At 43.1% G+C, this 27,730-nt stretch overlaps 2 protein-coding genes across 4 annotated transcripts in view; one reads left to right on the top strand and one right to left on the bottom strand.

Moving 5' to 3' along the window:
* Window positions 1-1,758, bottom strand: part of WASHC1 (WASH complex subunit 1) — a 56,923-nt gene extending 55,165 nt beyond the window's left edge. Inside the window, exon 1 of one of the 2 annotated variants that reach the window (XM_058023429.1) lies at window positions 1,648-1,758. In XM_058023429.1, the coding sequence (XP_057879412.1) occupies window positions 1,648-1,681 (34 nt within the window). In that variant the 5' untranslated portion in view covers window positions 1,682-1,758. Of the gene's footprint in view, window positions 1-1,633 lie in introns of both variants that reach the window. The other variant, XM_058023433.1, reaches the window with a different exon arrangement.
* IQSEC3 (IQ motif and Sec7 domain ArfGEF 3) overlaps window positions 1,563-27,730 on the top strand; it is a 98,957-nt gene continuing 72,789 nt past the window's right edge. Inside the window, exon 1 of one of the 2 annotated variants that reach the window (XM_058023416.1) lies at window positions 1,563-2,091. In XM_058023416.1, the coding sequence (XP_057879399.1) occupies window positions 1,592-2,091 (500 nt within the window). In that variant the 5' untranslated portion in view covers window positions 1,563-1,591. The remainder of the gene's footprint in view (window positions 2,092-27,730) is intronic. The other variant, XM_058023417.1, reaches the window with a different exon arrangement.

Here is a 27,730-nt window from a genome sequence, read left to right as displayed (position 1 = left end):
TCTACACTCCTTGTAGAGTGCTTGTACTATGAGTCAAACCTACTGGCATGCTTGTCCAAAACCTGACTGCTCGTGATGCCTCCTGGGCCTTCTGCACTCACAGTGACTGGATAGGATTTTATCCATTACAGAAATAACCTCATGGACCTACACAGGGGTTACTGACTGTGATTGTATTACCTTTAACCAGGTTATTTACTGATGAATGTAATAGAAAGCACACAGTCTCTCTGACTCAAGGCTGTAAGTTTGCAAATACTTATGGCTGTGGATAAAGAAGGGCAAGAGAAGGTATTTCTTGAGAAACAAAGAAAACCTGCATGGAGTCTGACAGCAAAGGCCCTGCCTGTCTGCTCTCACATCTACAGCACCTACACCCCTAGCAAAACTCCCTAACCCTGGCTTTCTTCCAAAGAACATAAAGGACACCAAAAATTCCAAGCAAGTTCCTTTAACATCCATTTTCCTCAGAAACTGCTGCTGAGACATTTAACCCTGCATTCAGGTTACACAAAGGACATTGAGGTGCTGGAGCAAGGCCAGAGAAGGGCAGTGAAGCTGGAGAAGGGTGTGGAGCTAAAGTCGTGTGAGGAATGGCTGAGGGAGCTGGAGGAGTTCAGCCTGGAGAGGAGGAGGCTCAGGGGAGACCTTGTCACTCCCTACAACTCCCTGAAAGGAGGCTGTAGTGGGGTGGGGATCAGGACCTTCTCCCAGGAAACCAGAGACACTGCAAGGGAAAATGACCTCAAGTTGCTCCAGGGGAGCTTTAGGTTGGGTATTACAAAAAATGTCTTCACTGCAAGAGTAGTTAAGCATTGGCACAGTCTGTCCAGGGAAGTGTGGAAATCCCAAACAGAAGCAGACACGGCTCTTAGTGCAATGATTTAGGGGGCATAATGATTTTCAGCCAAAGGATGGATTCATGATCTTGGAGAACATCTCCAACCTTAACGATTCTGTTTCTAATCAGGTGAGCTAAAACCAGGGACGTTATCAACACGGCAGCCAAACCTAGACACAATGACTTAAATCACTCTGGAAAAAAAACAAAAAAAACCCCAAAAAACCCCCCAAAACTAAAGAAATCGCAAAGGCATCCTGGATAAGGAAAGCAGAGCAAGACTCAGAAACGCCACTCAGAGAGACGGAGACCGGGTACTGGAGGGTTGCGAAGGGCTCCGCAGGGCGCTCGCCCCGCACCGGCCGCTCCGCTCGGCACCGGCACCGGGGCGCGGCCGCGTGGGCGGGGGGCGGCGGCGGGCGGGGCTGCCGAGGGACGGACGGAACGGGACCGAGGGTCGGACGGGACCGAGGGTCGGACGGGACCCGGTTCCCAATTCCCGGTTCCCGGCACTCGCGCGTGCGCGGCGCGGCCGGGGGCGGGCTCGCGCGGGGGCCCCTCCCGCCCGCTCCCGCTCCCGCTCCCGCTCCCGTTCCCGCCCGGCCGCGGGAGCGCGCGGCGGCGCGGGTGCGCGTGCCCGTGCCCGTGCTCGTGCCCGCATCCCGCGCCGCCGCTGCCACCGCCGGAGCGCCGGCGGGCGGGCGGGCGGGCGGGCGTGCGGGCGGCGGGGCCCGCGCCGGCGGCCGGGGCATGGAGAGCCTGCTGGAGAACCCGGTGCGCGCCGTGCTCTACCTGAAGGAGCTCACCGCCATCGTGCAGAACCAGCAGAGCCTCATCCATACCCAGCGGCAGCGCATCGACGAGCTGGAGCGGCGGCTGGACGAGCTGAGCACCGAGAACCGCAGCCTCCGCGGGCAGCAGCAGCAGCAGCAGCCGGCGGCCCCCGCCGAGCCGCCCGCGGCCCCCGCCGAGCCGCCCGCGGCTCCCCCGGCCGAGCAGCCCCCGCCGCCGCCCGCGGGCCAGCCCGAGCCGCTTCAGCACCACCAACAGCTCCCGGCTCAGCCCGCGGGCAAAGCGGCACCGGCGGGGCCCGGCGGCGGCGGCAGGGCTGCCGGCCACCAGCACCCCGCGGCGCAGCCCCACCAGCACCCCGGCGAGAAGGACGGCAGGGACAAGGGCTGCTGTGCCGCGCTGCTCCAGCACAAGACCCCCCAGGCCATCGGCAAAGGCGTCCTGAGCCGGAGAGCGGAGTAAGTGCTCAGGGGAGAGGGGGCGGGCAGCGGTGGCGGCTCCCCCGGGCCCGCATCCAGCCGGGAAGTGGGTTATACCCCCTGCAGCCTCGCAGGGAGGGACAGGCAGTGTGTGGGTGGGTGGGGAATCCCTCCCTCGATGCGTTCTCGGCGAGAGCAGTGCAAAGAGGAGCAAGGATGCTGCTTCCAAGAGGCATCAGCCTCCCGCTCCGCTGCGCTCGTTCCCGTGGAGAAGTGTCTGTACCCCTTGGGCAGCGCGCCCGCGGTGCTCACACACGGCAGCGTGCCCTCATTGTCTGACAGAAATAAATAACTCCGTGATCGACCGTGAGTGCGGCTCAGCCTCGCAAAGCACAGCAGCGCTGTGGGCGCTTCTGCTTGCCTTAAGTTGCTGGTATCTGTGTAAAAACCCCATCCTCCCTGGAGCGAGCTGGGGTTTTCCTGCCCTCGCTGATGTAAGGGGTGCATTACATTGCACGTGGTGTATACAGATGCAGTGCTTCGGTTTGACATTTAGGGTGCTTATCGCCCTCGCGTATGGGTTGTCTTTTTTTTTTTTGTGGTGGTTTGTTGGGTTTGGGGTTTTTTTGGTGCGTGGCATCTGACACTGATCCAGCACTCCAAAAGGACAAAGTATTTTTGCTGGTGTCTCATCTTCAGTGAAGAAAGCTTGACTACTAGTAGTGAATACTGAAATGTATTGGGTGTGCATGAATGTATAGTAAACAAGGATGAGCATTCCAGCACTATAGGTGGAAAGGGCTACTATTGAAGAGCAACATTCTCTTGGATTATGTATTCAGGATATGCCATCAGTTCACCAGCTGGTAATTACAGCTGCAGTCAGTATTGTAATTTCCTTTGTTTAGGCACTTGGAAAGCAGGGGGATGTTTTCTGGTTGAAAGCCAGAGTTAGTAAAGTTAGAAGGAGAAGGAGCATAGTTTCTGCTGTGGCTTCTTTTAGATAAGAAAGAAACTAAAATAAGTAGTAAAACTAGATCAAATGTCTTTCCTAGAATTGTCTTTGTCATAGTGATGTCAAAACAATTGAAGTGCACAACACACAAGTACATATGAAGCACACAAATGAAGTACACAAGCCTTTTGACAATTTAAATAAAGGGACCCTTCTCTCTTGTGTTTGTTTTGAATACACAAGCAGAACTACAATATCGAGCTGGATTTTCCACTGGTGTAAGTAGAGTTACACCACTTCATAACAGCTCAGCATCTATCATGTGATTCTGTGAAAATCAGTGAAGGTATTGCTGTTGAAAGAAAGGCTGTTAAAGGAATACGTACGGTCAAGGCATGCTTGAATCCCAAAAGGCATCGGCTTGCTTCTAAAATACTGCACCGTAAGACTCAATTTTTCAATCACAACTTAGAGGAAGTGAGTGGGCTCCTCAGAGTATTAATGCAGGTAGTAAGCCTTTGCAGGATCTGGCTCTTATTCATCATGAAATAGCTGGAGTTTAAAAAAAGAAGTGGGGCCAGATCCTGAACTCATGCCAATTGGTGTAAATCCAGAATAGCATCGTTTGAATCCCTCAAGTCAAACCACTAAGAAACTCAAATGAAAATGGATAATCAACCTCATTGTTTTTTAAGGAGTGACTCCCTGCAGTGAAGGCTCTGTAAGAAGCATCATCTTGGCGAGGGCTTTCCTTGCTTCTGCACACAGTTTCTAACATACGTCATTTCACAGACTGAGGAATCAATTTCTCTGCATAGGACTAAAGACTTCCTCCTTATCTGAGCTCTTTTTGCAGTGGGGTTTGACTGGGGGAAGAATTGTAGGGTTTTTTCCTTCATGCCAAAATGCACAAAGAGAAGTGCATTAAGAACCCAGCTGATTGCTGGTATATCATATGATGATCTTTCTGTTTCAGAGAGGTAGACAGAAGGTTGGATGGAGCCTTTTGTGTGGAAAGTCAGGGCTGCTGCTGGGGATAACAGAGCAATCCCTGCAGCGTTCTTTGCTCAAGAAGATTAAAATAGACTGCTTCTGTTTCCTTCTATAGCTTAGGCAAACCAAAATCTTTGTATAGAAAAGGAAATATGAGAGATGCCAAACAGTCCATATTTCTCATTTCTGCAGGTTCTTCTTTTCCCCCCACTGATTGTGTATACTGAGTTTTGTACTCTCTCATCTCTGACTGTTAGAGGGAAAGCAAAGAGACTGCAAAACCTAACTTAAAGGCAGCTTGGATGGAGGGTGATGAATCTTTCACCACCAATTGACAGGATGCCCAATATACCTTATCATTCAGCTTGCCAACCTGTGAGTTGTATTTTTGCTTTTGTGTGACAGCAGGGGACATACATGTTAATACCTGCACAGACCAGGTATCTGCTCTCTCTTCCTTCCTCCCCCCATGTCCAAACATGTTTTTCCCTGTTATAAACTCTGAAATTCAACGTTATCTATTTTTTTTCTCTTTAGCCAAGAGTAGAGGACTGACTGCTCACTACAGAAAATGGCCACTCTAAACATGACAAAAAGGATATTTTAGCATGTTGGGATACAGGGGCTGAAAGCAGGGGTTAAAGCAGCACCCAGGCAGTGCCCTGCTGTCTCTGCCCAGAAATGGAATTTCCTCTGCCTTCACAAAACAGGACATTCTGGCAATGTGTTTAAGGGTGGACTTGTGCTGGTCCTTCTCACCTCAGACACAGCCCACGGATTTTGCTCATTTTGAGTCAGGTTTGAGGTTTTTTTGCAGCCCAGCTTACCTCAGGCTCTGGATAGAAGTGAAGATCTGAGCTTTTGGACACGTGTGACTATTCATGTCAGCTGGAACAGTCTTCTGCAAGGGATGTCTTCTGCAAAAGAAGCATCTCTCTTATTTTAAAGAAAACTTCAGTCTTATTTTTGCTGTTATTTTTTGTAAAAACTGACAACTTTTTTTCTTTAAAGCTTAAAAAAAAAACCAAACCCAAACAAAACTTACATTTTAAAAGGGAACAAAACCAAGATTATGTAAATGGAAGCATTCCTGACCTATGCAGAGACCCCTAATTGTTGCTGCATGTCTTTGTGTGGGAAAGGTGATCCTCAGCTTTCCTATGAAAGAAGAGGAAAAGAAGAAAGATTTTTGTGGAGATTTTCAGCAAGAATTAGGCTGATTATTATTCCACGGCATCTGTCTCTTTCTACCTTAGGAGGCTATTGCATAAGCACCTCACAGTTTTAAAAACAAAAAAATAAGGTCATTCGTCATGGAATGTTTTACTTCAAAAAAATACAGGTTGCCAAATTAGCATAGCTCAGATCACCCTTGCCAGGCAGCCTCTTGTCTAAAGGGACCATCCCAAAGTGTCGGCAAATTCTGTGAATATAAATTTTCCATCCCTTTTTATCGGAACACAACCTCCCTTGCCAGTCCCCAGTACCCTTCACTGAGTATCAGGGAAATGCCACAGGGTTGAATTTAGCAGATTAAGTCTAAATGACCCAAATCCTGCTGGTTTTTATCAGAGAAACTCTCAGTAGGAGCTGTCTATGGAAGGACTCCTGTTCTGAGCCCAGGAATTAGCAGGAAAACTCACTCTGATAAATACAATTAGAATAATAGCTAATAATCCTTTATAGTTCCTTCCATCAAAAGACATGGCTGCAATTCACAAACATTCTGTGTTAAAGTGGCATTAAAGTCTTCTTTTAACCATGTCATCAGCAGTGAAAAGAAGACATAGAAACAGTCTTTGTCTAGCATGACATAATGGATCTAAGTATTGTCTCTAAATTATTAGCCTGTGTTTGGTCTACAAGATAACTCCTCATGTAAAACAAACTCCATGAACTCTTAGAAGAATTTTTCTAAAGTCACGTTTTCCCAGAGGTCTTAAAGCTCATTTTGGATTTGCCTTGGACTGAAATCTGTATTGTTTTATTTTGTACTGAATTAGGATAGAATTTTTTATCTCAGTAAAGAGGCAAGTTTTAAAAGATGATGTTGAAGTCACTTATTCCTCTTGTGTTCTGAGACTGCTGGGGTTTTTTGTTAATTTCAAAAGCTCAATTATGTAACTTTAAAATAAAGATATTGCATATGCAGAGGTGCTGTTTTCCATAATTTTTCTTTTTAACTATGCATTGATGTTCTATTCTATGGATTATCTCCAGGGTAAAGACATTAGAAAAAAATCCTACTGATTTCAATGGGAGCTAACAACAACTGTAAATATTATGGTTTACCATTAACATATTTTGCTATATTTGCGCATTGCACCAGCACAAAAAAACCTGCAGCAATTAAAAAAAGAAGATCAGAACAATTCCAAATGGCTGATGTACCCCAGATATCCATTATTTTTTCACTTTGGGCACAAAAGGAATGCTACTTTTGCCCTCTTCTTTCAGTGCCTCAGATTTCCTCCAGCATATTTCAGGGTTTAACTCCCCTGAGCTTTCACACACCAGAAATAGTTGCATTGGTGCTGCCCTGGCTTCTGCAAATCCCTGCTAGCAATGTTCTGTCTCAGCATCAGAAGTTATTTGGAGTGGAGAGCTGTAAGCAGGTTTCAAATGACAGAGGTCTGCATTGGCACAGCTTCACAGATGCTCAAGTCCTGCTTAGATGATTTTGGCATAAAGAGCACACTGAGAGGAAAACAGAAAGTAGATGCTACTTGACTACATCTAATTTAAAGATATATCCATGCTGCTTCCACTGCAGTCAGCTAAGACATACTTTATAACATATACTTGCAATCAACTAAGACATACTTTATAACGTATACTCACAATCAGCTAAGACACACTTTATAACTTCCATCTCAATAAGCTAAGACATACTTTATAACATACACTTTATAACTTGCATTTTACCTACATCAGGGCCTGTAAAATCCTGGGCAGAGGAGTATGGAGTTAGTGATTCATGAGAATATTTCAGAAATAATAGATGAAGTGAGAGATGGAAAAGGATTTAGCTTAGGAAGGGTTCAGGATGAAATTTAGCTATAAAATTGCTGAGTAAGGACAGCACAAGGAGTTCCACAGGGATAAGACTTCAGTAGGATGCTGTATAAAGTCCCAGCCAGAGGAATACAGTGTCAAGGCTGAAATTTCTATTGTGGGAAATCCAGGAAGGAATTTTTGTGAAACAATGGCTAGCAGGCTTTGGAATAGCAAAGACTTGTACTCATAATTTAGCAAGAGGAGCTGGGGGCTGAAAACAACATCAAAAAGCTGAAATTTAAAATACCTGAACAAGAAGGGATGCAAATGCATTATTTTGGGGGGTTTTTTTTTGGTTTTTGGGGTTTTTTTAGTAAGATGGTGATATTTTTATGTCACGCAACCTTTCTTCCATATGCTTTGTATCACCCCATTTGCTGTCACTTCCCAGGCAGATCCAAGTTAAAGCTCTGTGAGAAGATTTCAGGACCAGGGGACTCACATGGCAACACTGTTAGCATTCCAAATAATATACACCGGGCTGGTTGGTAAAGTATTAAAGGGGAAAATGTCCCAGCTGAGTTTGTGTTAACAATGTCCTTGAGAATTTCTGCCAGGGCCTCAGTGCCAGGTGGCTTTTGGCAGCAACTTCCACACCCCTCATTAAATGATGTGCACAGGAACATAATACAGTTTAGGCATGGTTCCGACAGTTTATGCATGCAGCAGGTGAGATCTACTTATCTACTTTTATGAGAGAGACTGCACACATTCCCACCAACGCCATATTTAAAATTATTTACACTTTTAGTCAGAACAAATCAGAGAAATCTCACTTCAGGATGCTCATCTAGTCCTTAGATAGTGCCAGAACAGAGCCTGTCAACTGGAATTTGGGTCTTCTAGTAATTATGGCATCTACTTTTTAAAAGAAGTTCACATGATAAAATGATGTGCACTTCTGCAAGCAAAAATACCTCTACACAAATATATAAATTAGACTATAGAAATTTCTCAGCTGTAGTTTTTTTCTTTTGCCTTGGAAATCAGGTTGAAACAGGAAAAAAGAGCTACTGCCTTTCATAATCTTTCTGTATATAGGGTTTATTCATCTTCTGCTTTCTCTGTTATTTTCCCTATAAATGCCATTTTAGATTGCTTGTTTTCTTCTTTCTTTTCTAGTTCAGCAGTGGTTTATTTCCCTTTTCCAGTCTCAGTTATGAAACCTTTTGTTTTTCTCCCTTAGGAAAACGTTGTAGAAAGCCAGAAATAATTCTCTGTTTAAGAGATGGAATATATTTTATTTGCTTTAGAATTACTTGTAGCCTGTGCTTGTTACTTGGTCCACATTCCATGAAAGTAAATAAGAAAAAAATAAAAGTAATTTATAAAGACCGAGTCTGAAAATTTTCTCTTTTTTTTTCCTATTTTTTAAACATTATATATATATATATATATATATATATATATACACGCACATATATATACACATATGTATATACACACATATATATACACACACATATACATATATATATACATATATATATATACATACACACACACACACACACACACACATATATATATATATATATTCCTTTTTTCCCCCTCAAAGAGATGTACCTTGAAACAAACTGGTATTATTCTTATGTTCATCTATTCTGGAATATGTAGTTTCATTTAGTTAAGCCCTAGGTGAGAATATGATAGTCTTGACTGCTGGATTTGTTCTGCCCAATGGCTCTATTTAACATCTCAGTTCAAGCATTAGACTAGCAGTCCTAAAATCAAACTTTAATGCCTCCTAAATTTATTTTTAACAGACTTGTGATGCTGGACTGACCCTTTCATCTCTATGTATTTTAAGATCTGTGACAAAGCAGTTGGAGATCTATTGTTATAGACAGGAGTAGGCAGGTAGATCAGGAACAATCCTTTTCTAAATTCCAGCATAGGAAGCAGCCTAAAGCTGCTGTCCTTTCTTGCAATGTGTACTGCAAGGCAATATGTATATTTGCACATAAAAAGAATGTATTTGCATGAGCATTTGTCCACAGCAGTGTCTCAGAGCCAAGCTGAAACAGCACCTAGTTTCTGTGCTTTTTACATACAGAAAAGCAAATCATCTGCTGGAGGAAATCAGTGCATCTTTACTGATGTCAGTACAGCCCTGACAATTTGCATCACCTGAGGATCTGAAGCAGATTTTGTGTATCTTTCCTCACACAGAAATGCACATCCCTCCACTGGTGTAAATGAGTGCTGATAATAGCAATGGATAGCAATGCACAGAGATAATGGTGAACAATGAGAAAACCATTAAGCAGCATTCTCATTCTCCCTGTAATAGGTTTGTGATGTTCTCTTACAGTATTTTAATACAAGGTGGTAGGAGCTTTGTTGCTTCAGGGTTATAAAGACATATTTGCTCTTTAGATAATGATTTTTTTTAATTTTCTCTGTGCTGTGTTTGCACAGCCTTCTCCTCACACAGGTATTATTGTATTATCTTATGCTCATTGCTCAGCCCTTATTTTCATGTGGTCTAAAGTTGCACTTTCTGAGAGAAATAGAAGTGGATCAATATCTTCCATGATTAATCACATCTAAGAGAGACCATTTTGATGAAATTGAAGTGATTTGAAATACAAAATTAAATCTTATCCTTCCTGCCCTCTTCTAGCTGGAAACAAGGGGATCTGTGATCTGCAGAGCTAATGAAGCTTGCCTTCCAGAAGATTTGTGTCACAGTTACATTTTCTGATGCATAACAAGATGTGAGTTCTGATCTGAGCTTCTCCTGGTGTTGAGGCTTTTATAACATCTCACTCCAACATGGAGACTTCTGTGTGGAGAAATGGCTTCAGTTCACTCAGCAGCAGCCTTTTCCTCATAGGAGAGCCTACAAAGTTCTCTCTATTACACCCTGCCAGCCACTTTTATGGAACTTGCTAGAGGTTAGTATCTCTAAAATCACTGTAACTGACTCAAACTTGGTTGAAACTCTCTGTGGGATTTGCAGTTACAAAGCAGAAACCAACACAGACACATACACACAGAGAGAAAGAGAGACACACAGGCATAGGAGGAAAAAAGGAAAATATTATATGGTCACAGAACTCACATTTTGCTTAGGAACCCAGGGAATAAAGACCAAGTCCTAGATCAATGAAGCAATGTGCATCAGATGACTGAACAGTCCACTCCAAATCTGTGACCCTGTCTTGGAGCTGGTGTTCTGTTTTAATAGCTGCTTAAAACTCTTGGAATATTAAAGGTAATGAAGAATTGGGGAATTACTGTAGGAATTCAGGAGACACACAGTAGAGATTTACCACTGGCAATGGAATCTGTTGCTCCTCCTGGCTTTCCATATGAAGTTGGTGGATTATCTTGTTCCACCTGCCAACATTTGCATAGGCATGGGCTGCTGCTGAGGAAATTACTACTAGAGAGTTTATATTTGTTCACTAAAGCATCTATGTCATTCTCAAGAGAAGTAGAAAATTGACACTGAAATGAATATAGATCTTAAGGAGGCTTGGGATATCCTTCAGGTTTTGCTGAACTTTGGATGTTTCTTCAAATTCTGACCTTTCTATTAAAATTCAGGACACTGCTGTCAGTCTGTTTGCCATGTTGGTTTCTAGGCACTCCTCTGAAGTGGTTCACATTATCCTGCTCCAGTGTGAGAACTGCTCTTACACTGTTTCTTCTTCAACCCCAACATCCAGCATCTTGGTATTGCAGTGCCTGGGTGGACCCTGCCTCCATGGAGCATCCTTCCATCTGCCTCCTGGAGCAGTGTTGTTTGGCCTTAAGGCTCTTCACACACTTTTTCAGTGATAGCATTTTTGAAAATGGAAGGTATCTCTCCATATTTATAGAGATTATTTCCTTTCTTTTTACCTCAGTTAAGGAACCAAGCTCAGCCCTCTTTTCTTGATTTTTCCCCCTCCTGTGAGGGATCCTGATTCTGCCTCTTTTGGACAGTTCAGCTCTTCAGTCAGTTCAGAATTCTCACAGATGTCCTTGTCTTTAATTTGCTGGTTTTTAATTTGCAAATCCGTTCCCTGTAGGGCACCAGTAAATTGCCTGTGTCTGCCTAGGTACTCTCATGGCCCCCTTCACCAATAGTAGTTGAGTATCTGGATTTGTCCTGATATACAACACTGGACAACTGACCTTCATCTGAACTAGCAGGGAATCTGGGGAATCTCCTACCTTTGCTCTGAGGATTCACTGATTCCCATGCCAAAGATCTCTCCGCAAGTTATTTTCTTCCATAATGTTCTGTGCTAATAAATCTATGTCCAGTCAAACTTCTGAAGCAGATAGACTGCATGGCTCAGTAGTTCATGCTATTTCACAATCTAGGTAGGTCTGAGATCCAGATTCTGTCACCACTTAAATGCAAATCTGCTTGGCTGAATTCACTTAACTAGGTGGCTTTGAATTGGAAGAGACATGAGATAACATCATACACATCTGATGTTACAGATGTTCTTGAGCTGACTTCCATCCCACCATTGGAACTGGTTAGAGTTAGTTCTGAATACTTGCCATGACATCCATTTGGGATGGCACAGCTGGAAAGCTTCCCCCAAGAATTCTTTATTACTCCTATGGGGACTGTGATCTCCATGTTAGCTTCAGGAACATCCAGTGCTGTTTGCTTGTTTCTGCTGAGAAAGGGGTGAGTTTCTCCATTTTGTTAAACTGAATACAGAAATATTTTCCTCACTAGACATGCTCTGACTGGAACTATTACACCACCTTTATCACCTCATTTACCATGGCTCCTACAGCCATGTGTACAAGCTGATAGGGAATACCAGATTGTATCCTCGTTGGAAGAAAAGTGTTGGCAAAAAGTTCGAGTCTCAGACATTTAAAGGTTTTATTTAAAGGTATTTATCCCTAAAATGGAAGAAAGAATCTACTAATTTTTAAGGCAGAGATCAGACTTCTGCCAAACTGTTTGCTTTCAGCAAGTTATTTTACAGGCAGGCAGAAGAAAGGAAGTTCTGTGGCAGGGGAAGAGGAGGAGAAGAGGATGAGAGGCATCTAGAATGTGTCTCTGCTTTCTGCTAAGGGCAACCCTCAGGCTGGCTTTGAGTCTATATTAACTCAGTGTTCAAATCCCAAGCCTGGCAGCATGGCAAGAGCATTGCCTCAGGAGTGCATCCCAGCAGTGTGCACATCTGCCTGCTCCCTGCAGCCTCTGCAGCACTCAGAGGTGGGATATCTCCATAAAGGGATATCTCCATATCTCCAAAATCATGCCATAATTTGGGCTTCAGCAGAGGATGTCTGTGCAGGAGGCTATGAGGTGATGGAAGAGTGGGCAGCAGTAGGCAGGAGTTACCAGGGTAAGGAGAGAAGACCCAGTGAAACTGTGGAATGGAGAAGGGCCAGGAGCCCCAGCAGAGGCTCCTGTGAAGTTTTTGAATGTGTGGTTCATTTACATGTGCAACTGTAATGACAGGGGTTTATGTTCTATTTTTATGAAGCCTCTCACACAGAAGAAATTAATAATAAACAGCAAACACTAAACATTTATCCTTAACAGGTACCAACTGGCTGAAGCCCAGTAGGCAACTTTTAGGCATAAGGAAGGAGCCCACTGCTGCATACCCAGAGTTTATGTGACTAGCTCCCATCACTGTGGGGTCAGAGGTTTATCAGATCTCATAAAGCAATGCAGTTTAACCTGGCTGGACAATGCCTGGGAGATCTCCAAGAAAAACCCAGAGTGCTAAGAAAGGACAGTGGAGTATGTCTGCAGGTAGCACAGTTCTTGGGATGTCTCTGCCTGTCATTTATACCTCTGTTTTTCAGGTTAAATGTTGGGGGCCCCCTCACACACAGAACAAAAGTGTTTTCCCTGTTCACATGCTAGAGTAAATTCATCCTCACACACCTCTCACTGTTTTGTCTCATTGACTACAGGCCTCCTTCTTCATTGTCTTCATCTTGTGAACTTGTTTTCTTTTGTGTGATGTAGGTGATGAGATGCTGACAAATCCTCACTAAGCAATTTACATCCTGCTACCTCAAGCACAAATAGTAATATAAAATAAAAGGAATCAAAGCCCATGTTTTTGCTGCAGTTCTTTACAAGGCTTCATTGCAGTGTGCTATGAAAGAAACTGCAGTCTGCTACTAGAAACACTTGCATTTAAGAGATGAGCACAAATACACATTAATGTTACATTTTAGAGTGCTTTAAGAAGTAATGCACTTACTCACATGCAGAATATTGCTAGTAAATGTCCCTACCAATATCTAAAAGTGCACCAAGTAGCAAGCAGGTGAGCTCTAGTATACCTCTAACCATGGCAAGATCTTGTGGCAGGATGAATAATAGAAATACCATGCAAATGTAAGTAATAATAATAACAATAATAATAATGTCTCTTCTGCATTACAGTCTAGCAGTAAACCCTTCAGTCCTTACAAAGGCAGTTCTCATTTGACAGGAGGGAATGAAGACATGGAAAATGTTTTGCTAGAGTTCACCCAACCAGTCAAAGCTGAGAGTAAAACCTGTGTCCCAGGGCTCTGATCTGTCAAGCAGGCACAGTGCCTTGAAAGGAAGAGACAAACGGAACAGGAAGCGTTAAATGTTACCAGGTCACTTCTGTGGCACAAATAATGTTCCTCTAAATCATGAAATCTGATTTACTCCCTGGACAGCTTGATTACAGAAAAAATTTTGGCCAATTAAAGATCTGTAATTTGGCCAAAAGTCCTTAGCAGACATTCATGATCGGTGTCAGTTATGTACACTAAAAAGAATGAGCAGTGGAGGCTGGAAACAAAACTGAATATTGAATTGGAGGAGGAACTGAGACACGTGGTTTCAGGTTGGCAGGGCTGTGAATGTGCATTACATGCAAGTCCAGCAAGGTTTCTTGCAGCAATGAACCATTTATGAGTGGCACAGAATGATGAGGGGTAGAGAGAAAACAAAGGTTAAGAATCTATTGTCTGCTGTTTCAGTCTGCTTTGATGGCAGAAAACTTCCCTAGCACATGGAAGACACCAGAAATATTCCTCTCATGGAAGCCAAAGGAAAAGCCTCTTACAGAGGCAGGCACTGCATGCAGCCAGGGAAGCAAAAAGTAATTATCACACACAGAAGTGCACGTCAGTAAGTTGACAGAAGATCTTCTTCAAAAAACACTACCTAGCATGACACACTTTCTTCTTCCCACTGCTGTATTTCCCCTCCCCCTGTTCTCCTGTTAGGTACAGAGCCATAGAGGGGTCTGCAGCCTTGTCCCCTCATCACCTTGCACTATCACAGCAGTACATGCAATCACCAAGTCATGCAAACAAAGCCTTGTGCTGTGAGATCTTCCCTGCCTCACCCAAGAAGAGCTCTTGTGTGATGGATATGTCTGGCTTAATTGGATTCTGGACTGAATTTTAATGTCCAGTAATAAGAAGAGCATTTGTGTTTGCTCATCCCTCCTGGTTGTGGCACAGGCTTTGATGGTAACAAGTTTCATTAGCTCATCCTGATTAGCTTTTACCCAGGGAAGTCACTCTGAAATGGATCCTCCATCCTGCCTGGTTTCCCATTCTTTGCTGGGGCACACCCAGTGGTTCACAGACCCACTCTGGTGCATGGATGAGGGCAGGAACACCCAGGGAATTCTTACAGACCTGGCACCACACTCAGTCCTGTATTCAGTGTAGCCTAGGCTGCATTTGTTAGCAGCAGAGTGGCAAGGGAGAGGGCAAGCATGCCTTCAGGATGTGAATGTGCCTTGGATGATTTTGGAGTTTCTTTCTCCTACCAGGAGGGGTTATTTGTGTTGGTTACTTTCTCCTCTCAGTTTGTACTGTAGGACAATACTGATTTCTTCAATTTGAAAAGACTGAGGACCTTGGAGTACCACGATCTCACTCTCTTGCCATTATCTTCCAGCTCTATTTTTTTATTTCTCCATTCTGGTGTTATTTCCTGCTGTTGAATTCCCTGAGGTGAGCACTAACCAGAGGCAAAATTAGTAACTGTTCTCCAGGGATCCAGTGTGGCACTGGTTGGAGATATTTCACAAAAAATAGTTAGAATATGACCAATTTAATGACATTTCTCTATTTCTAATCCTTCTGTTAAAGTCACAAAGTGCTTCCTTGTGGTACAGTGGCTTTTGCAAAGATAGCAAGAATGATACTGGCCTTCAGGAAAAGACCTTAGAGCCCCTCTCCAAACTTCACTCGCTTCTCCGGACAGCACCTCCAGTTTGTTCTTACTGAGTTCACCTTTATTCCTCTTCCTCACTTGCTATTTTAACCTCTTTGTGCCCCAAACCTCCGTTCTACAGCTCTGCTTTGAGAGCAGAGGGTGAGAACTACACTGAAAGTGGCTTTGTTTGAATCCAGCAGTGCTGAGAACAAGGCTGTGAGGAAAGTTTCTGCTGCTTAATTCCCAGGCAGCTCTTGGGAGGACAGGGAGCATGGCATGCCAGCATGAACTGAACAGTAGGATAGGTAGGATGATACACCTGTATCCTGATTAGAATATCACAATATATTGGAATATCTTGATTAGAATATATATAGCCATATATAGTCACTCACTGTTGTCTCTGAATTGTCTAAGTGAGATGTGCTTTATGTCACCTCTACTCAGTTTTTATAGCTGGTGACTTACATGGGTTTCAGAAACCCACTGAATTAACAAAATCATCAGTAAGGAGAGATGGAAGGGAATATTTACCCAATGTTTTTTTTAAAAGAACTTCACATTTAATTGTTTTATTTAGTGGTGCAGTGATGAATACAGAAAAAAGTCAGCTCTTTTGGACTGTTTTCTGCATCAAAAAGTAACTGAGCACATTTTGAACCTGGGACTAAAAATGCCACAGAGACAGCTTAGGAGAAAGCAAAAAAAAAGTCATGCTACAAGAATGAAAAACTAAGCAAGAGGAGCCAAGGTTGGGAAACTTCTGACAGAGCATGAAAAACCAGAGGTGGGAGTTCTCAGTCGGAAAGCAAAATGCAGATGGAAGCAAGCAAAATGCTGTCTACCTGTCACCAGTTCCTGCCCTACACTGAAACAGAGAGCCACAGTTACATGTGCAACTCAAATCAAGCATGGCCTTCTGACCAGAGCCTGTGGGGCTAAAAGATTCCTCTTTTAGGAGGAGTCTCTCTCTGTCACTCTTTTAGACATCCTCTTTTGCCCCTCCATTCCTGAGCTGTTGTGGCAGGTGCTGTGGGGTGAGCAGCAGCCGTGGCTTTGCTTTGGCACAAACTTCAGAGATTTATTTATCAATACTAATGCTGCAATGGAGGATTCCATTGAAAAAATAAAAATAATAGTTTTTGTCTACTACCACTACCCTCTACTAGCTGGGGAGATCTGTGGCAGACCATGGAGTGGCTACCATCCCATGAGGCTGCTGTTGGGAAGGATGAAAGTTTGACAAGAAAGTCTCATGTATGCTTAGGAAAAAATTTCTAAATGTAGAGTCTGATGAAGGAATACAGATGGAATAAAGTTTTGATATAGAAGAAAAGAATTGCTGAGCCAGTCTTACTGGATAACCAAGGAGGCAAAGGGTGTGTTAGTTAGAAGGGGTTTTTATGACTTAGAGCAAAGGATAAACCCACCTCAAACAAGAAGATGTTTTTACCAAGCAGAAAGATGGCACAGGCAAACAAGTCAGCAGATGATGCAAGTAGAAAAAAGGCCTCAGAATTTTCCACTGCAAGAAAACTGAAAAACAACTTTTAGCTTAAACTGTAATGTACTTTTAGTGATTGGAGAATAGTAACATGAATAAGGTAATTATAGTAGTTATGATTGGCTATAGATAAAAGTTAAGGTATAGATTGGTTCTACTGTATTAAAATGCTCAGCAAAGTATATAATGCAATGTAACCAAAACCCCAAAGGGTCTCCAGGCCTGCCTGCAGCTGGAGCTGACAGCTGTAGGCACAGCTCTGTCACCCACAACCCTGGACTGCTGTAACATCTTGGATGGAATACACTGCATTTTAAAGAGCTGCCTGGAATAAACTGCATTTTCGAGTCCTGCATCTCTCATTTAGGCTCTTACAGGCTACCATGTGTTTGAATTAAGATAAACTAAAGTGAGCTTAGTGGTGTTTGTGTACCCTTTATGATGATATTTCTGTGGCTGACAAATCCAAGTTTGCTCAGCAAAGATGCTGTGAAAATCCAGAACTCCATTTGTGAGGTTGGGGTTGCTGGGCAGGGTTGAGGTGAATGCAAGAGCTCTGCATTTTAAGGAAGAGATGTGGGGAACTGGAGGAAGTGATGCTGCAGGACTCAGATGAAGGCTGAGTGTTGTGCAAAGGACTAGCAGATGCTGCATTGGCAAGCTGGGTGAAGGAGAAGGACTGGAATAGCATGAGAAAGAGCAGGACAGGGTTCTAATGCACCTAATCCACACTGGAAGAACAAGCAGTAACTTAGACACCTTTCTGCATGAGCAGCAGAGCTCTGTGGATGAGCAGGGCTGGGCTAGCAGGGTTGGGGCACTGGCAGCAATCTGGGTGCTCAGGACTAAGCTAAAGCAGGTACTGCAGGTGGGAAGAGCTGCACAAAGGAAACCTGCCTGCACTCTGCTTGCCACAGACAGTTGCTATTAATCTTTTGCTTCCCCAAGCGCTGATATTTATATAAATTATGAAGGAAAAAGAGAAGTTCCTCAAATGAAGAGGGAAAGGCTCTGTAGCTTCATATTTATGGACTTAGATAAAAGAGAACTTGATAGGGATCTGGGAAAGTGACATCTCAATTTTATCCTGCCTGTCACAATGATGAGTGTAAGCCTTGGCTGATTACTTGCCACTGACCCCTCCCTTTCCCTTGTCCTCTGTAAAGTTCTGTTTCTCAGGGGCTCCTTTTCTCTGAACAGCTCATGCTGCTCTTTGTCCTTACGGCCTTGTGATCTCTGCTAGTATCAAGCCAGAAATCACCTCATTTGCTGATGTTCTAGTTAATAATAGCAAATCCATCCACTGAGGATATTCCTGGCCTGCTTTGCAAGACAGGAATGCTGTTCCAAAGGCACAATGCTGGCATACATGGAGGGATGCTTGCACCCATCTGTGTAACCCCTGAGAACTTGGGATGTCCCAGGATGCTCACCAAGCTGTATTTACAAAGGTGGAAAGAGCATGACAATTCCATAGCTGGCTGAAAATCTCCTGGGTAGAAAGCCTTGCTGAATTCCCATGCACAGGATTTCTCTCTGTGTGTGTATATGACTGCTTGGGGATTTGACTATGAAGAATCTAAACCAATTTTCTCCATCAGTCTTTTGATGTTGTTATTTTAATTATTAATTACATAAGAATAGGTTTTTTAAAAAAAAGATAGATGAAGCTATCTCCCAAACAGCATTCAAACCAGTCTCCAAAATAAAGATTTTCCACAGAATAAACTATGGACCAAAAAAGAAAATTACTCATATATTTTGTCTGTTTCCAGAGTCTTCCAGATGCTTAGTGTGACATTCCTGTTGTGATACCTTGGCATAAATGGAGAGTAACCATGGAGGGCAATGAAGCCAATCCAGTGGAAGTCCCCAGCCATGAACAGGCAGAAGTGAGGAGAGAGTAGGGGCCCTTGATGTTGTAGTGGACCTGCAGGCAACAGATTCTGATTTAATTAAACTTTTAGTAGCTGGACTGAGCAGTTAACAGCAAAAGTTAATTCAGCCTTGGTAGAAGCACAGGCTGCGTTGCTAACTGAAAAACAGATCTTGAATAAGCAAGCAAGAAGGGCAGCACTGTCCCAGAAAAGGCTGTGGTCTGTGTGAGAACAATTAGCTGTAGGAATGGACATGCCATGTGTCCCAGTGCCACAGCAGATTTCAGTGCACTGCTGCATATTTCAAGGTTCGTGCCCATCCTGGTTCTAGCACAAATGAGACAAAGATGCATGGGTAAATAATTTTTTTTTCTTTTGACTTGTGTTTTAACTTTTAGCCCAAACAGATTTCTATTTTCTAAACATGATGAGTATGAAGCCTTTGTTACCCTATTTCCTATTGTTTAATTCACTCAAGGATACTGGAGAATCACACATAGGAATGTCGACACACTCCTTTCCTTCCACACTCCAGTATTTAAATAGAAAAACCTCAAAGAAACTCATCATCACCAAGACCCTCAAAGAATGGAATGGAATGTAAGCTACTCTGCCTTTATCCCTCTTCCCCTACTTCTTCCCTGACACACACTGTTGAGAAGAGCCCCAGGTTCCTTTCAGTAAGGATCTGACACAAAAGAAGAAGGTAAATCTGAATAAAAACTGTGAGAGGAAAGGAGATATGAAATAAAAAGACAGTGTCATATGAAGGCATCCTTTATAAATGCTAAAGAAGCAAAAAACAAAACACTCTATTGTACCTTGCATTTCCTTGCCGATTATTTAGAGGGACACAGGAGAGCACCAGCCAGTCTGTTGTACAACATGCATACTGAATGAGTTGCCTCTGTTTAGCCTCCTCCTTTAACAGACTGAGGGTCTTGAGACAGACAGCAAGCCTTCCCAGGGAGACATAATAAAGACAACACTGATAGAAGAACTTATTAGGAAAAATTAGTTTCAGGAGAGTGATTTATGTACAGGATCTGGTAATCACCCCAGCCCCAATGCCACCTGACAAGAGTGGTTTTTATGAAGGAATTAAACACCAGAATCACTGCTGCATGGCCCTGTCCTTCAGAAGGCTGGCCTAATTAAACAAAGCAAAGCAAAACATCAAACAGCTGGAAGGAGATGAGGCAGTAGATAATGCTATCAACTGCTGCATTTCAGAGGACAAAGCTGCAGCACCTTGTGCACCATGACCCTTAGTCAGCCAAAGTTTCTGCTCCTGCATCAGACAGACTTTCTGCTGTGCATGTTGAGCAGTCCATTCTCACATCCTGCATTGTTGTTTTGAGGAGAGCTACAGGTGAACTGCTGAGTTTCCCATTCTCAAATGTGCAAGTATTGCTCGATCACAGAGGTTCATAATTACCTCACAGCTTATGGAATTTCAAATGGAGCATATTAGTGGAGGAGCCTCTGGATTTGTCTTTGAGGACCAGCCTCCAGATGCATTTGAATTTCAGTTTGGTAATATTGTACAATTTCATTTTTTTATTTCTTCTTGACTGTATTCTCCATTTCCTTCCATTAATAACAATTCTTCATCTTACCTTTCATTTGAGTACTCCTTGGATTGATGTAAAAGCCCTAACTTTATTAGTTGCCAAGGCAGAATTGGGATGTCCAAACCCCATTTTAACACTCCCCATCCACCTCTGGTACTTCCATCACACTGTTTCCTTTTTTTGTCTTGCTCCCTGAAGGTTTTTCTTCCTATAAATCTTCCATTGGTCAAAACCATCACAGAGCTAGAAAGACAGAGGAATTTGATTTCATCTGAGGTCAAACAGTAAATGTGTCATTCCTTGATCTTTTTGAGAAGCAGAGGCTACTACAGTCTTTCTGAACCATTAGAAGCAAGAGAAAGGCTGAGGAAGGTGAAGGAAATGCTGGCATCTCCTAATTTCATCCTGACACTTGGAGCTCTCAGTACCAGCTGTAAAAAAGTCCCTGGCTCTAGTTCCTTGCAGACAAAAGCAGCTGTGCTGTGGATGTCTAGTGGCAAAAATCCACAGCACTTTTATTCTGTGTGCACTGCAGGCAGCAAAAGCCTTTCCAACAAACTTGGAGCCTCCAGCAAAAGAGCAAAAGAAGAGAAGCCAGAACCAGAAAATGTCACAGAAAGACAGCAAAGGAAAGCAAGAATATTACACAAGTCTTAATTACTGTAAAAATAAAGTGTGAAAGCTCAAACTCAATGACCCTGGAAAGCAAGCCAAGCTGTCTGCGGGAGAGAGTGAGGATTAAAAAAGACAGATCAGCTGAGGAACACTGATAAAGAATACAGCACATGTTTTGGTTTAGAATCTCCCAGAAAACAAATGGAAGAAAGGCACAGACTTATATATGCACAATCAAAGTAATCCCTCCCCAGCCATAACACCCCAGCAGCCCACAGGAACCTCTCTATTCCTAGGCATCCACAGAATTTTTTCATGGCACTTTGCACATGAAAAGATCAACCTATTGAGTTGGACTTGGATGGTCTGCATATTTCATATCTACATATTTCATAGAGATTATGAAATATTGAGTAGTATATAAAAGAAAAAAACCCAACACCATAAAGATTCAAAACACCATTACTCCTTCTCTGCTTGCAAACATCTGATTGGCACCTCCTGGCCTCAGCTGGGGTCTAGCTTCTAAAAGCTGAGTCAGTCTAGTTGCAGACACCTTCAGAGGTGTAAGAGTTCAGCTGTGGATTATGGAGAAGAGAGTCACAAATAATTGTCTTTCCCGTATTAAGGATCATGACAGAAAATTTCAGGCTATGACACTGAACTGTTGAGTGAAGAACATCAAAGAATATCCTTCCAGTCTCTAATATCTTATCCATTCTAGCTAGCCACTGTTAGATTTCCAGAATCAGTGTAGTATGGAGCTGTACACAGATGTGAAAGTTCAATTCTCCCTTAGTCTCTTTGCTATTTAATATTCCTAAGGATAATCAGACATGCATTTCCTTTCTTCATGGCCCTCAGCAGTCCCAGCCCCACAGGTCATCCCCAGAGCATCCCTTTGATACAACCAAGCAACACCAGCTACTCCAAGCATGCTCTCAAGGTGCCCATGACCATTCCAATGGATTCTACTTCTCTTCCTCTATGATCCCAGATCCATGGTCTGCTAGAGGCTTTGCTTTGCTCTTTACAGGGGCTCCTACACAGTAGTGCAATTAGATTTCCATGTGTTTCCAATAATTGTGTGAACTTTATCAGGGTGATTCTTAGCATTCCTAGCTTGCACTGAAACAGTTAAGAAATTCTCTCCCTCTATAACCTTAACAAGGTTTTTCAGAAGCACTATTCCCCTTAGAAAAAAGAGTTTGTGAATTAAGGAGTTCAGAGCATATGTAATTGGAAACAGTTCCATCAAATAATGGGTGTGGACTGGAATTCCCCTCTTGCCCTGAGGGACATAGTACTTTTTTTCCCAACACAGAAGAATATGAGTTTCCATTTACAGAATCCTTTTTCTTTCTGAGCACTCAGACTGACCATTATTTGCCCCTGAAACATGAAGGCAGCAGCTCCCTGTAATCAGAATTGCCAAAATCTGTTGTACAGGTGTTGGGCTGGTGAGCTGGGACCAGGCTGTTACTGGTGCCCTGGTGATTTTTGTTAACCAAACGGAGTTTGACAGAAGACTCCATGTTTAGACACACAAGCATGGAACAACAATAACAACAGCAAAAATCCATTTAGTCTTACCAGGAGTTCAAGTGGCTTCAGCATTCCTTGTTGCTGGGGGCACTGAGCCTTACAGCACATGCCAAGGCTCAGGTACAGGGGTGCCTCAGAAGGAAGGGTATCACTCATTGCAGCATCCCCTTCAGTTTTTGTTGGAAGTCCTCAATCCAGCAGCATGCTCAGAATGACTCATTTATAACAGCCAAGGGAGTTTCTTCACCTGTTTCTTCAACAGCTAAACAGATCTTTCCAACCTGATGAAGGAGGTCTAACAGCTGCAGTAAAAACTTGACTGTGGTATTTTCAGGGGCCCCCATGGCAGGAAGGAAAGGATGAATCTGGCTCCATGTTCTTAGAAGGCTAATTTACTATTTTATGTTACTATGTTATATAAAAGAATGCTGTACTAAAATTATACTAACGAATAGAGAAAGGATACTTACAGAAGGCTGAACAAGATACTAATGAAAAACTTGTGACTTTCTCCTCAGAGTCTGACACAGCTTGACAGTGATTGGTCATTAAGTTAAAACAATTCACATGAAACCAATCAAACAATGACCTGTTGGTAAACAATGTCCAAACTGCATTCCAAAGCAAAACGCAGGAGAAGCAAATCAGATAATTGTTGTTTTCATTTTTCTCTGAGGCTTCTCAGCTTCCCAGGAGAAGAATCCTGGGCAAAGGGATTTTCCAGAAAATATGACAGTGACACTTGACACAGTCTTTCTGCTTTGGACTCTGAATATGACCCTGCTGTGAATTTTGTCATTCTAAACACAAGGATCTTACTCCAGTTCTTTCCAAAGGAGAGAAGCATGCCTTTGAACATGGCAAGGATATAACACAAATAATGCCCAGTCTTATCCCTAAAACATTTATAAGTGCCAGTCATGAACTAGCTGAGCCTCAATCTGTGCCTGTTTCCACAGTTTTTCTTATATAAAGGCTCCTCATGCTGCAGTTTCCACTCGTGAAAGGAAACAAAGCTATCAAACACAAATAAAAGGATAATTTCCCTTTCTCTAATCCAGTCAGCTGCAACAACATAGTCAGAAGTGCACAAAGGCTAGTGCAAAGTGATGAAGAATCACAGAGAAGCTTATGGAGGTCTGAAAGCAGTACAATGGCATACTCTTGTGGGAGCTCACAAAATCCAGTCTGTACAGTTGCTTTAGGACAGTGAAATAATTTTAAGGAAACCAAACATCTTTCAAGGAACATTGGTTTCTGAGGATTTGCTGCAGTCGTGTGTGGTATCTTTAGCTTAGCTGCAATGTACAGTGAAGCAGGGCAGCTCTTAGTTCCTATCCAAAATGGCTTACTGATCTGAGCATTTATTTGCAAAGAGAGTTCTGTTCAAAGGCAAAGAAACTGTCTTCTCAGGGGCTCACAGTGGAGCAGCACATCTCAGATTTGGAGTCGGAACAGCAGTGTTCCCATCTGCTCTGACTGGCTTTAAAATGCTCAAGTCTTCCAAAGTCACCAGGACATTTCAGGTGCTCAGTTTTCATTAACACTCATGCAAAAAGAGCAGTTAGATCTTCCCAGAATTACTTAAGTCCTTAAATAATCTTCCAGTATATTTTGCAAGAGAAAGTGTTTAGATATTCCTGGCTCAAAGCTCCTCCTCACAGGGCTCTGCAGCATCCTGACTGCCAGATCACACCTAAGAGATGGGTGGGCATTCAGTGGCATTCCCTCTGGTTTTCTCTCCCCACTAACTGCCTCATAAAGCACTTAGGGGATTGATGGGAGTATTTTAAAAGTTGTCTTTATTTCTTATTCCAAACAGCTGCTCTACCTGAATTTTATGAAATATGTTAGTAGTGCCACAGAGGAAAAGGTGGTTTCACTGCTTTCTTTGACCAGCCATATCCCTCACACTGTCTGGAGACTCAAGTCACTCAAGTTTGGCATCCAGGCATTAATTTTTATCTCTTTCACGTCTTCTCCAGCAATAGGGTTTCTAATACCTCCCCCTCCTCAATGCCAAAGCAGTCACATTTGTATCCATGGTCACCACTGCTGCATGAGGAAGGCTGTGTTACACCCTGGGTCAGTGAATCATTTTCCAATGTCTTTCCCATATCTATGCCATGGGAACAGACACCAGAATGCCAGCAGATGGGATGGGTGTGGGAGAAAAGGTGAGTGTCTTCACAGGCAGTTCTGAACTGCACTAACACCCTTTTACAGGAAAGTAGACTTCATTTCTCAGGTGAGATTCAGCCACCCTAAGCCCAGCTGGATCATGCTGCTAAATGAGGGAGAAAACACTGCACTCAGTCTGGGATGATGGGATTGTGCTACTGGAATAACAGCATCTAGTCTCCAAGAAGATAAGTTAGAATTCAGAATCCCTTTCTACTGAGCACAAGCATAAGTTTTTGTAATCTCCCTCTGGCAACATTTGAGAATATTTATGGGCACTAAAACTGGCTAAGAAACCACCCACACATTTTCAATGTATGATAAGGTCTCATGAGAACCTGTATCTTTCAATAAAATGCAATGCTTTAGAATTAGCAAACTGGTTTTTGTTCCTAGATTGTTCACTGGAAGGTCATTTAAAAAACCCAACACTTAAAAGTCTTTTAGTGCTCCTTCTAAGCCAAACAAACACTTCTTGTCAGGAGGCTGTTTGGATTCTAGCAATTTTTGACTAGTTGTTGCTTAATGAATCGTCATTTAGACAAAACTCTGAATACTTTGACTCCTTTTGCTTCACCCAGAAGTGATAATGGGTCATGGCATCCTTGGAGCAAGCTGTCAGAAAGCAACAATTTTGCCTCTAATTGGACCCCTTAACAGAGCAAGGAAACTTCCTACTCATTATTCCAAGAATAGCAACAATGCCTTTTGAAAGAGGATTAGCAGAGTGTTCAAGTGTGCCAGTACTGCTCAATCTGAAAGCTCCTCCACTGATGCCAAGCAGCCAGATTAGTCTGCAGGAGGAGGGAGCCTGCCCAGCCTGGTGTGGTGTGTTCAGCATGGGTGACACAAGTTGAAATGGGGTGAAAACTCAGAGTGACTCCATGTGAGCAAGCACAGTTATAGCAATTCCTACTGGCTGGCTCAGCAGAACAATTCCCATCTGCAAAAGCTGGCAAATTCCTTGAACCTAAAACCAAAGACAAGGCAAAATGCTAGAACAACATGGAAGGAGGAATAAAAGCTGCTTTCCATTCTATGTGCATGGTACAACCTGTTGCTTTCATGTTCCTTCATACTGTGAGTTCCACATAAAGGAATATGTGTTGGGATCAAGCACAGAAGAGGATAAACATTATTTGAGGGCTGTATTTTGCTTGTATGAATTGCTTTACAAGGAGAAAATGTCTCAAATGCTTATGTGGAAATTTGTTGGTATTTGCTCCTGTTGGCTGGCTGAAATTTCCATTTTGCTGGCTCTCCATTTTATTTTTCCCTTTGCTTGCAGTAGCTTTTAGGGAAGGTAAGTTAGTAAAAGAGATTTGGTGTTGCCTATTAGGGCATGCTGCAACTTTTCAGTTTGATCATTTTATTCTATCAACCCAAATTAAGTATATTACTTATGCTGTACCTCCTTCCTCCTGAGATACTTTGTGCCTGAATGGAAGCAGGCAAGGTGTGAGACTCAAAGCACGTTAATGTGTGCCTTGGGAAAGATAACATTTTTTAAGATACCATGAAATGGACTCAAGTTCTAGACAAACCCTTTATCTCTGGTTTTCTTTGAGCACATGTGCCATCTGCTTTTTTGCAGTATAGTAGAATTGATGGAGAATGTTTGGTTTAAGTAAACTGGAAACTGGAAGAGCTAATCCTAATGAACCTACACATTCTCAGAGATCCTCTTTTATCTCAATCAGGAAAAGGGTTTTTCTCCATAAGAAGACATTAGGGCCTCCACTGCTATACTCTCAAGCTACAAGTTTAGCCTTGTGCTGCTGCAAGACTCCCATGAGCTTTAGGGGTGATTCCAACAGAAAGGTCTTGCTTGCTTTGTGTGCTGAGGAATCACTGGAGGTTCTCACTGCATTATTGAGGTTCTTTGCTATCTTCTGGAAAGGAGGAGGCTGGTTAAAAGTCAGTGAAGCTGCTGTTAGTAACAAGTGAGCAGCACAGGTCAGCTTCATTCCTGTCCTTGCGGTTTATTAGTGAGGTGAACCCTTTCATTCCAGTTCATTTTGTGTCGCCCTTGCTATTTGCAGTGAATGGCTTGCTTTGCTCAGCCTGTAAGCCCAGGTTTACACTGCTCAGGTTCAAGGCTTTTCAATGTGAGCAGGTTACATAGCATCTGCAGCCCTGGCAGAGCAAGAATAACACCTAATCCACAGACACAGCATAAAGCTTTTGAGACAGACATACTCTGCTTGAACCACAGTTTGGGTTATGTAGTACAGCACCAGGACTCAGATGCCATTGTTGTCACAGAGAGGTGCCCAGTTCTGTTCCCTGTGCTGACTACCCAATAAAGTAACTTTAGGGAAACCTTAGGGGAGCTGCTGGGCAGAAGTGACTTGCACTCTGTACTATGGGAAGTTTTTTCCTTATTTAAAGAGTCTTTTTGGTCTGCAAAGTATCACAAATCAGGGCCGAGGAAGGAGCATGGGAGGGCTAGATTTGACAACGACAAGCTTTAGCAGTTTAGTGTAGGTCGTTTCTGTCTTTTAATCAGCACACAGCTTTTTCACCCCCTGACTTGTTTAATTCTTTGTGCCGGTTTCTTTCTCTCCTGTGAAATGAATTCTTTTGGCTCCTGTTCAATATGGTGTTAAGTGCCTACTTAATCCTTTGCAGTAGTTTAGTTGCTGAATAGAGGGGAAGCTTGGGTTATTGCTTAGAAACCAGGACTGAGCTGATGGAAAGTAGGAACCTCATGCCCCAGCCAGGCTTGCTGTGTGGCACAGGACAAATTGCATTCCTGGTTTACATTTCAGCATCCCTGTGTGCACAGATGAGGGTCACTCATCCCCCTTGCAGGGGTAACTGAGGTCTCTGCCAGTGGGGTTTGTGGGGGGCTTTGAGAATGCTGCCTTTGAAGGATGAACATTGTGGCTGCTGGATGGCTGGGCACATGTGACAGCACTCTGTGGAGCAAAAAAGATGAATGAGTGGGACTGTGCTTTGTAACAAAGGGAAGACAGTCTCTGAGACAGCTTTTGAAGCCGACTTCTATACATAATTGTAATATAATTTAATTTAGACACAATACAAGGTGCCACAACTTCAGAAGTGAGAGTAGGGGCTGAATCAGGCAGATGTACTGGAACATTCCCATTGCTGTCCCAAAGCCAGCACTGAGATGTGGAACTGAGAGCCTCAGATGGAGAGAATCACATACTGTGCGTAGCAACCCCATTTTCTCTTTGAGGCAGTTTAGGTGGAGCAGTTTGACTTACA

The sequence above is a fragment of the Melospiza georgiana genome, chromosome 4 (assembly GCF_028018845.1).
Source record: "Melospiza georgiana isolate bMelGeo1 chromosome 4, bMelGeo1.pri, whole genome shotgun sequence".
NCBI classification, from domain to species: Eukaryota; Metazoa; Chordata; class Aves; order Passeriformes; family Passerellidae; genus Melospiza; species Melospiza georgiana.
Note: the sequence above shows the minus strand (reverse complement) of the source record. Positions and strands in the feature narration are given on the sequence as shown.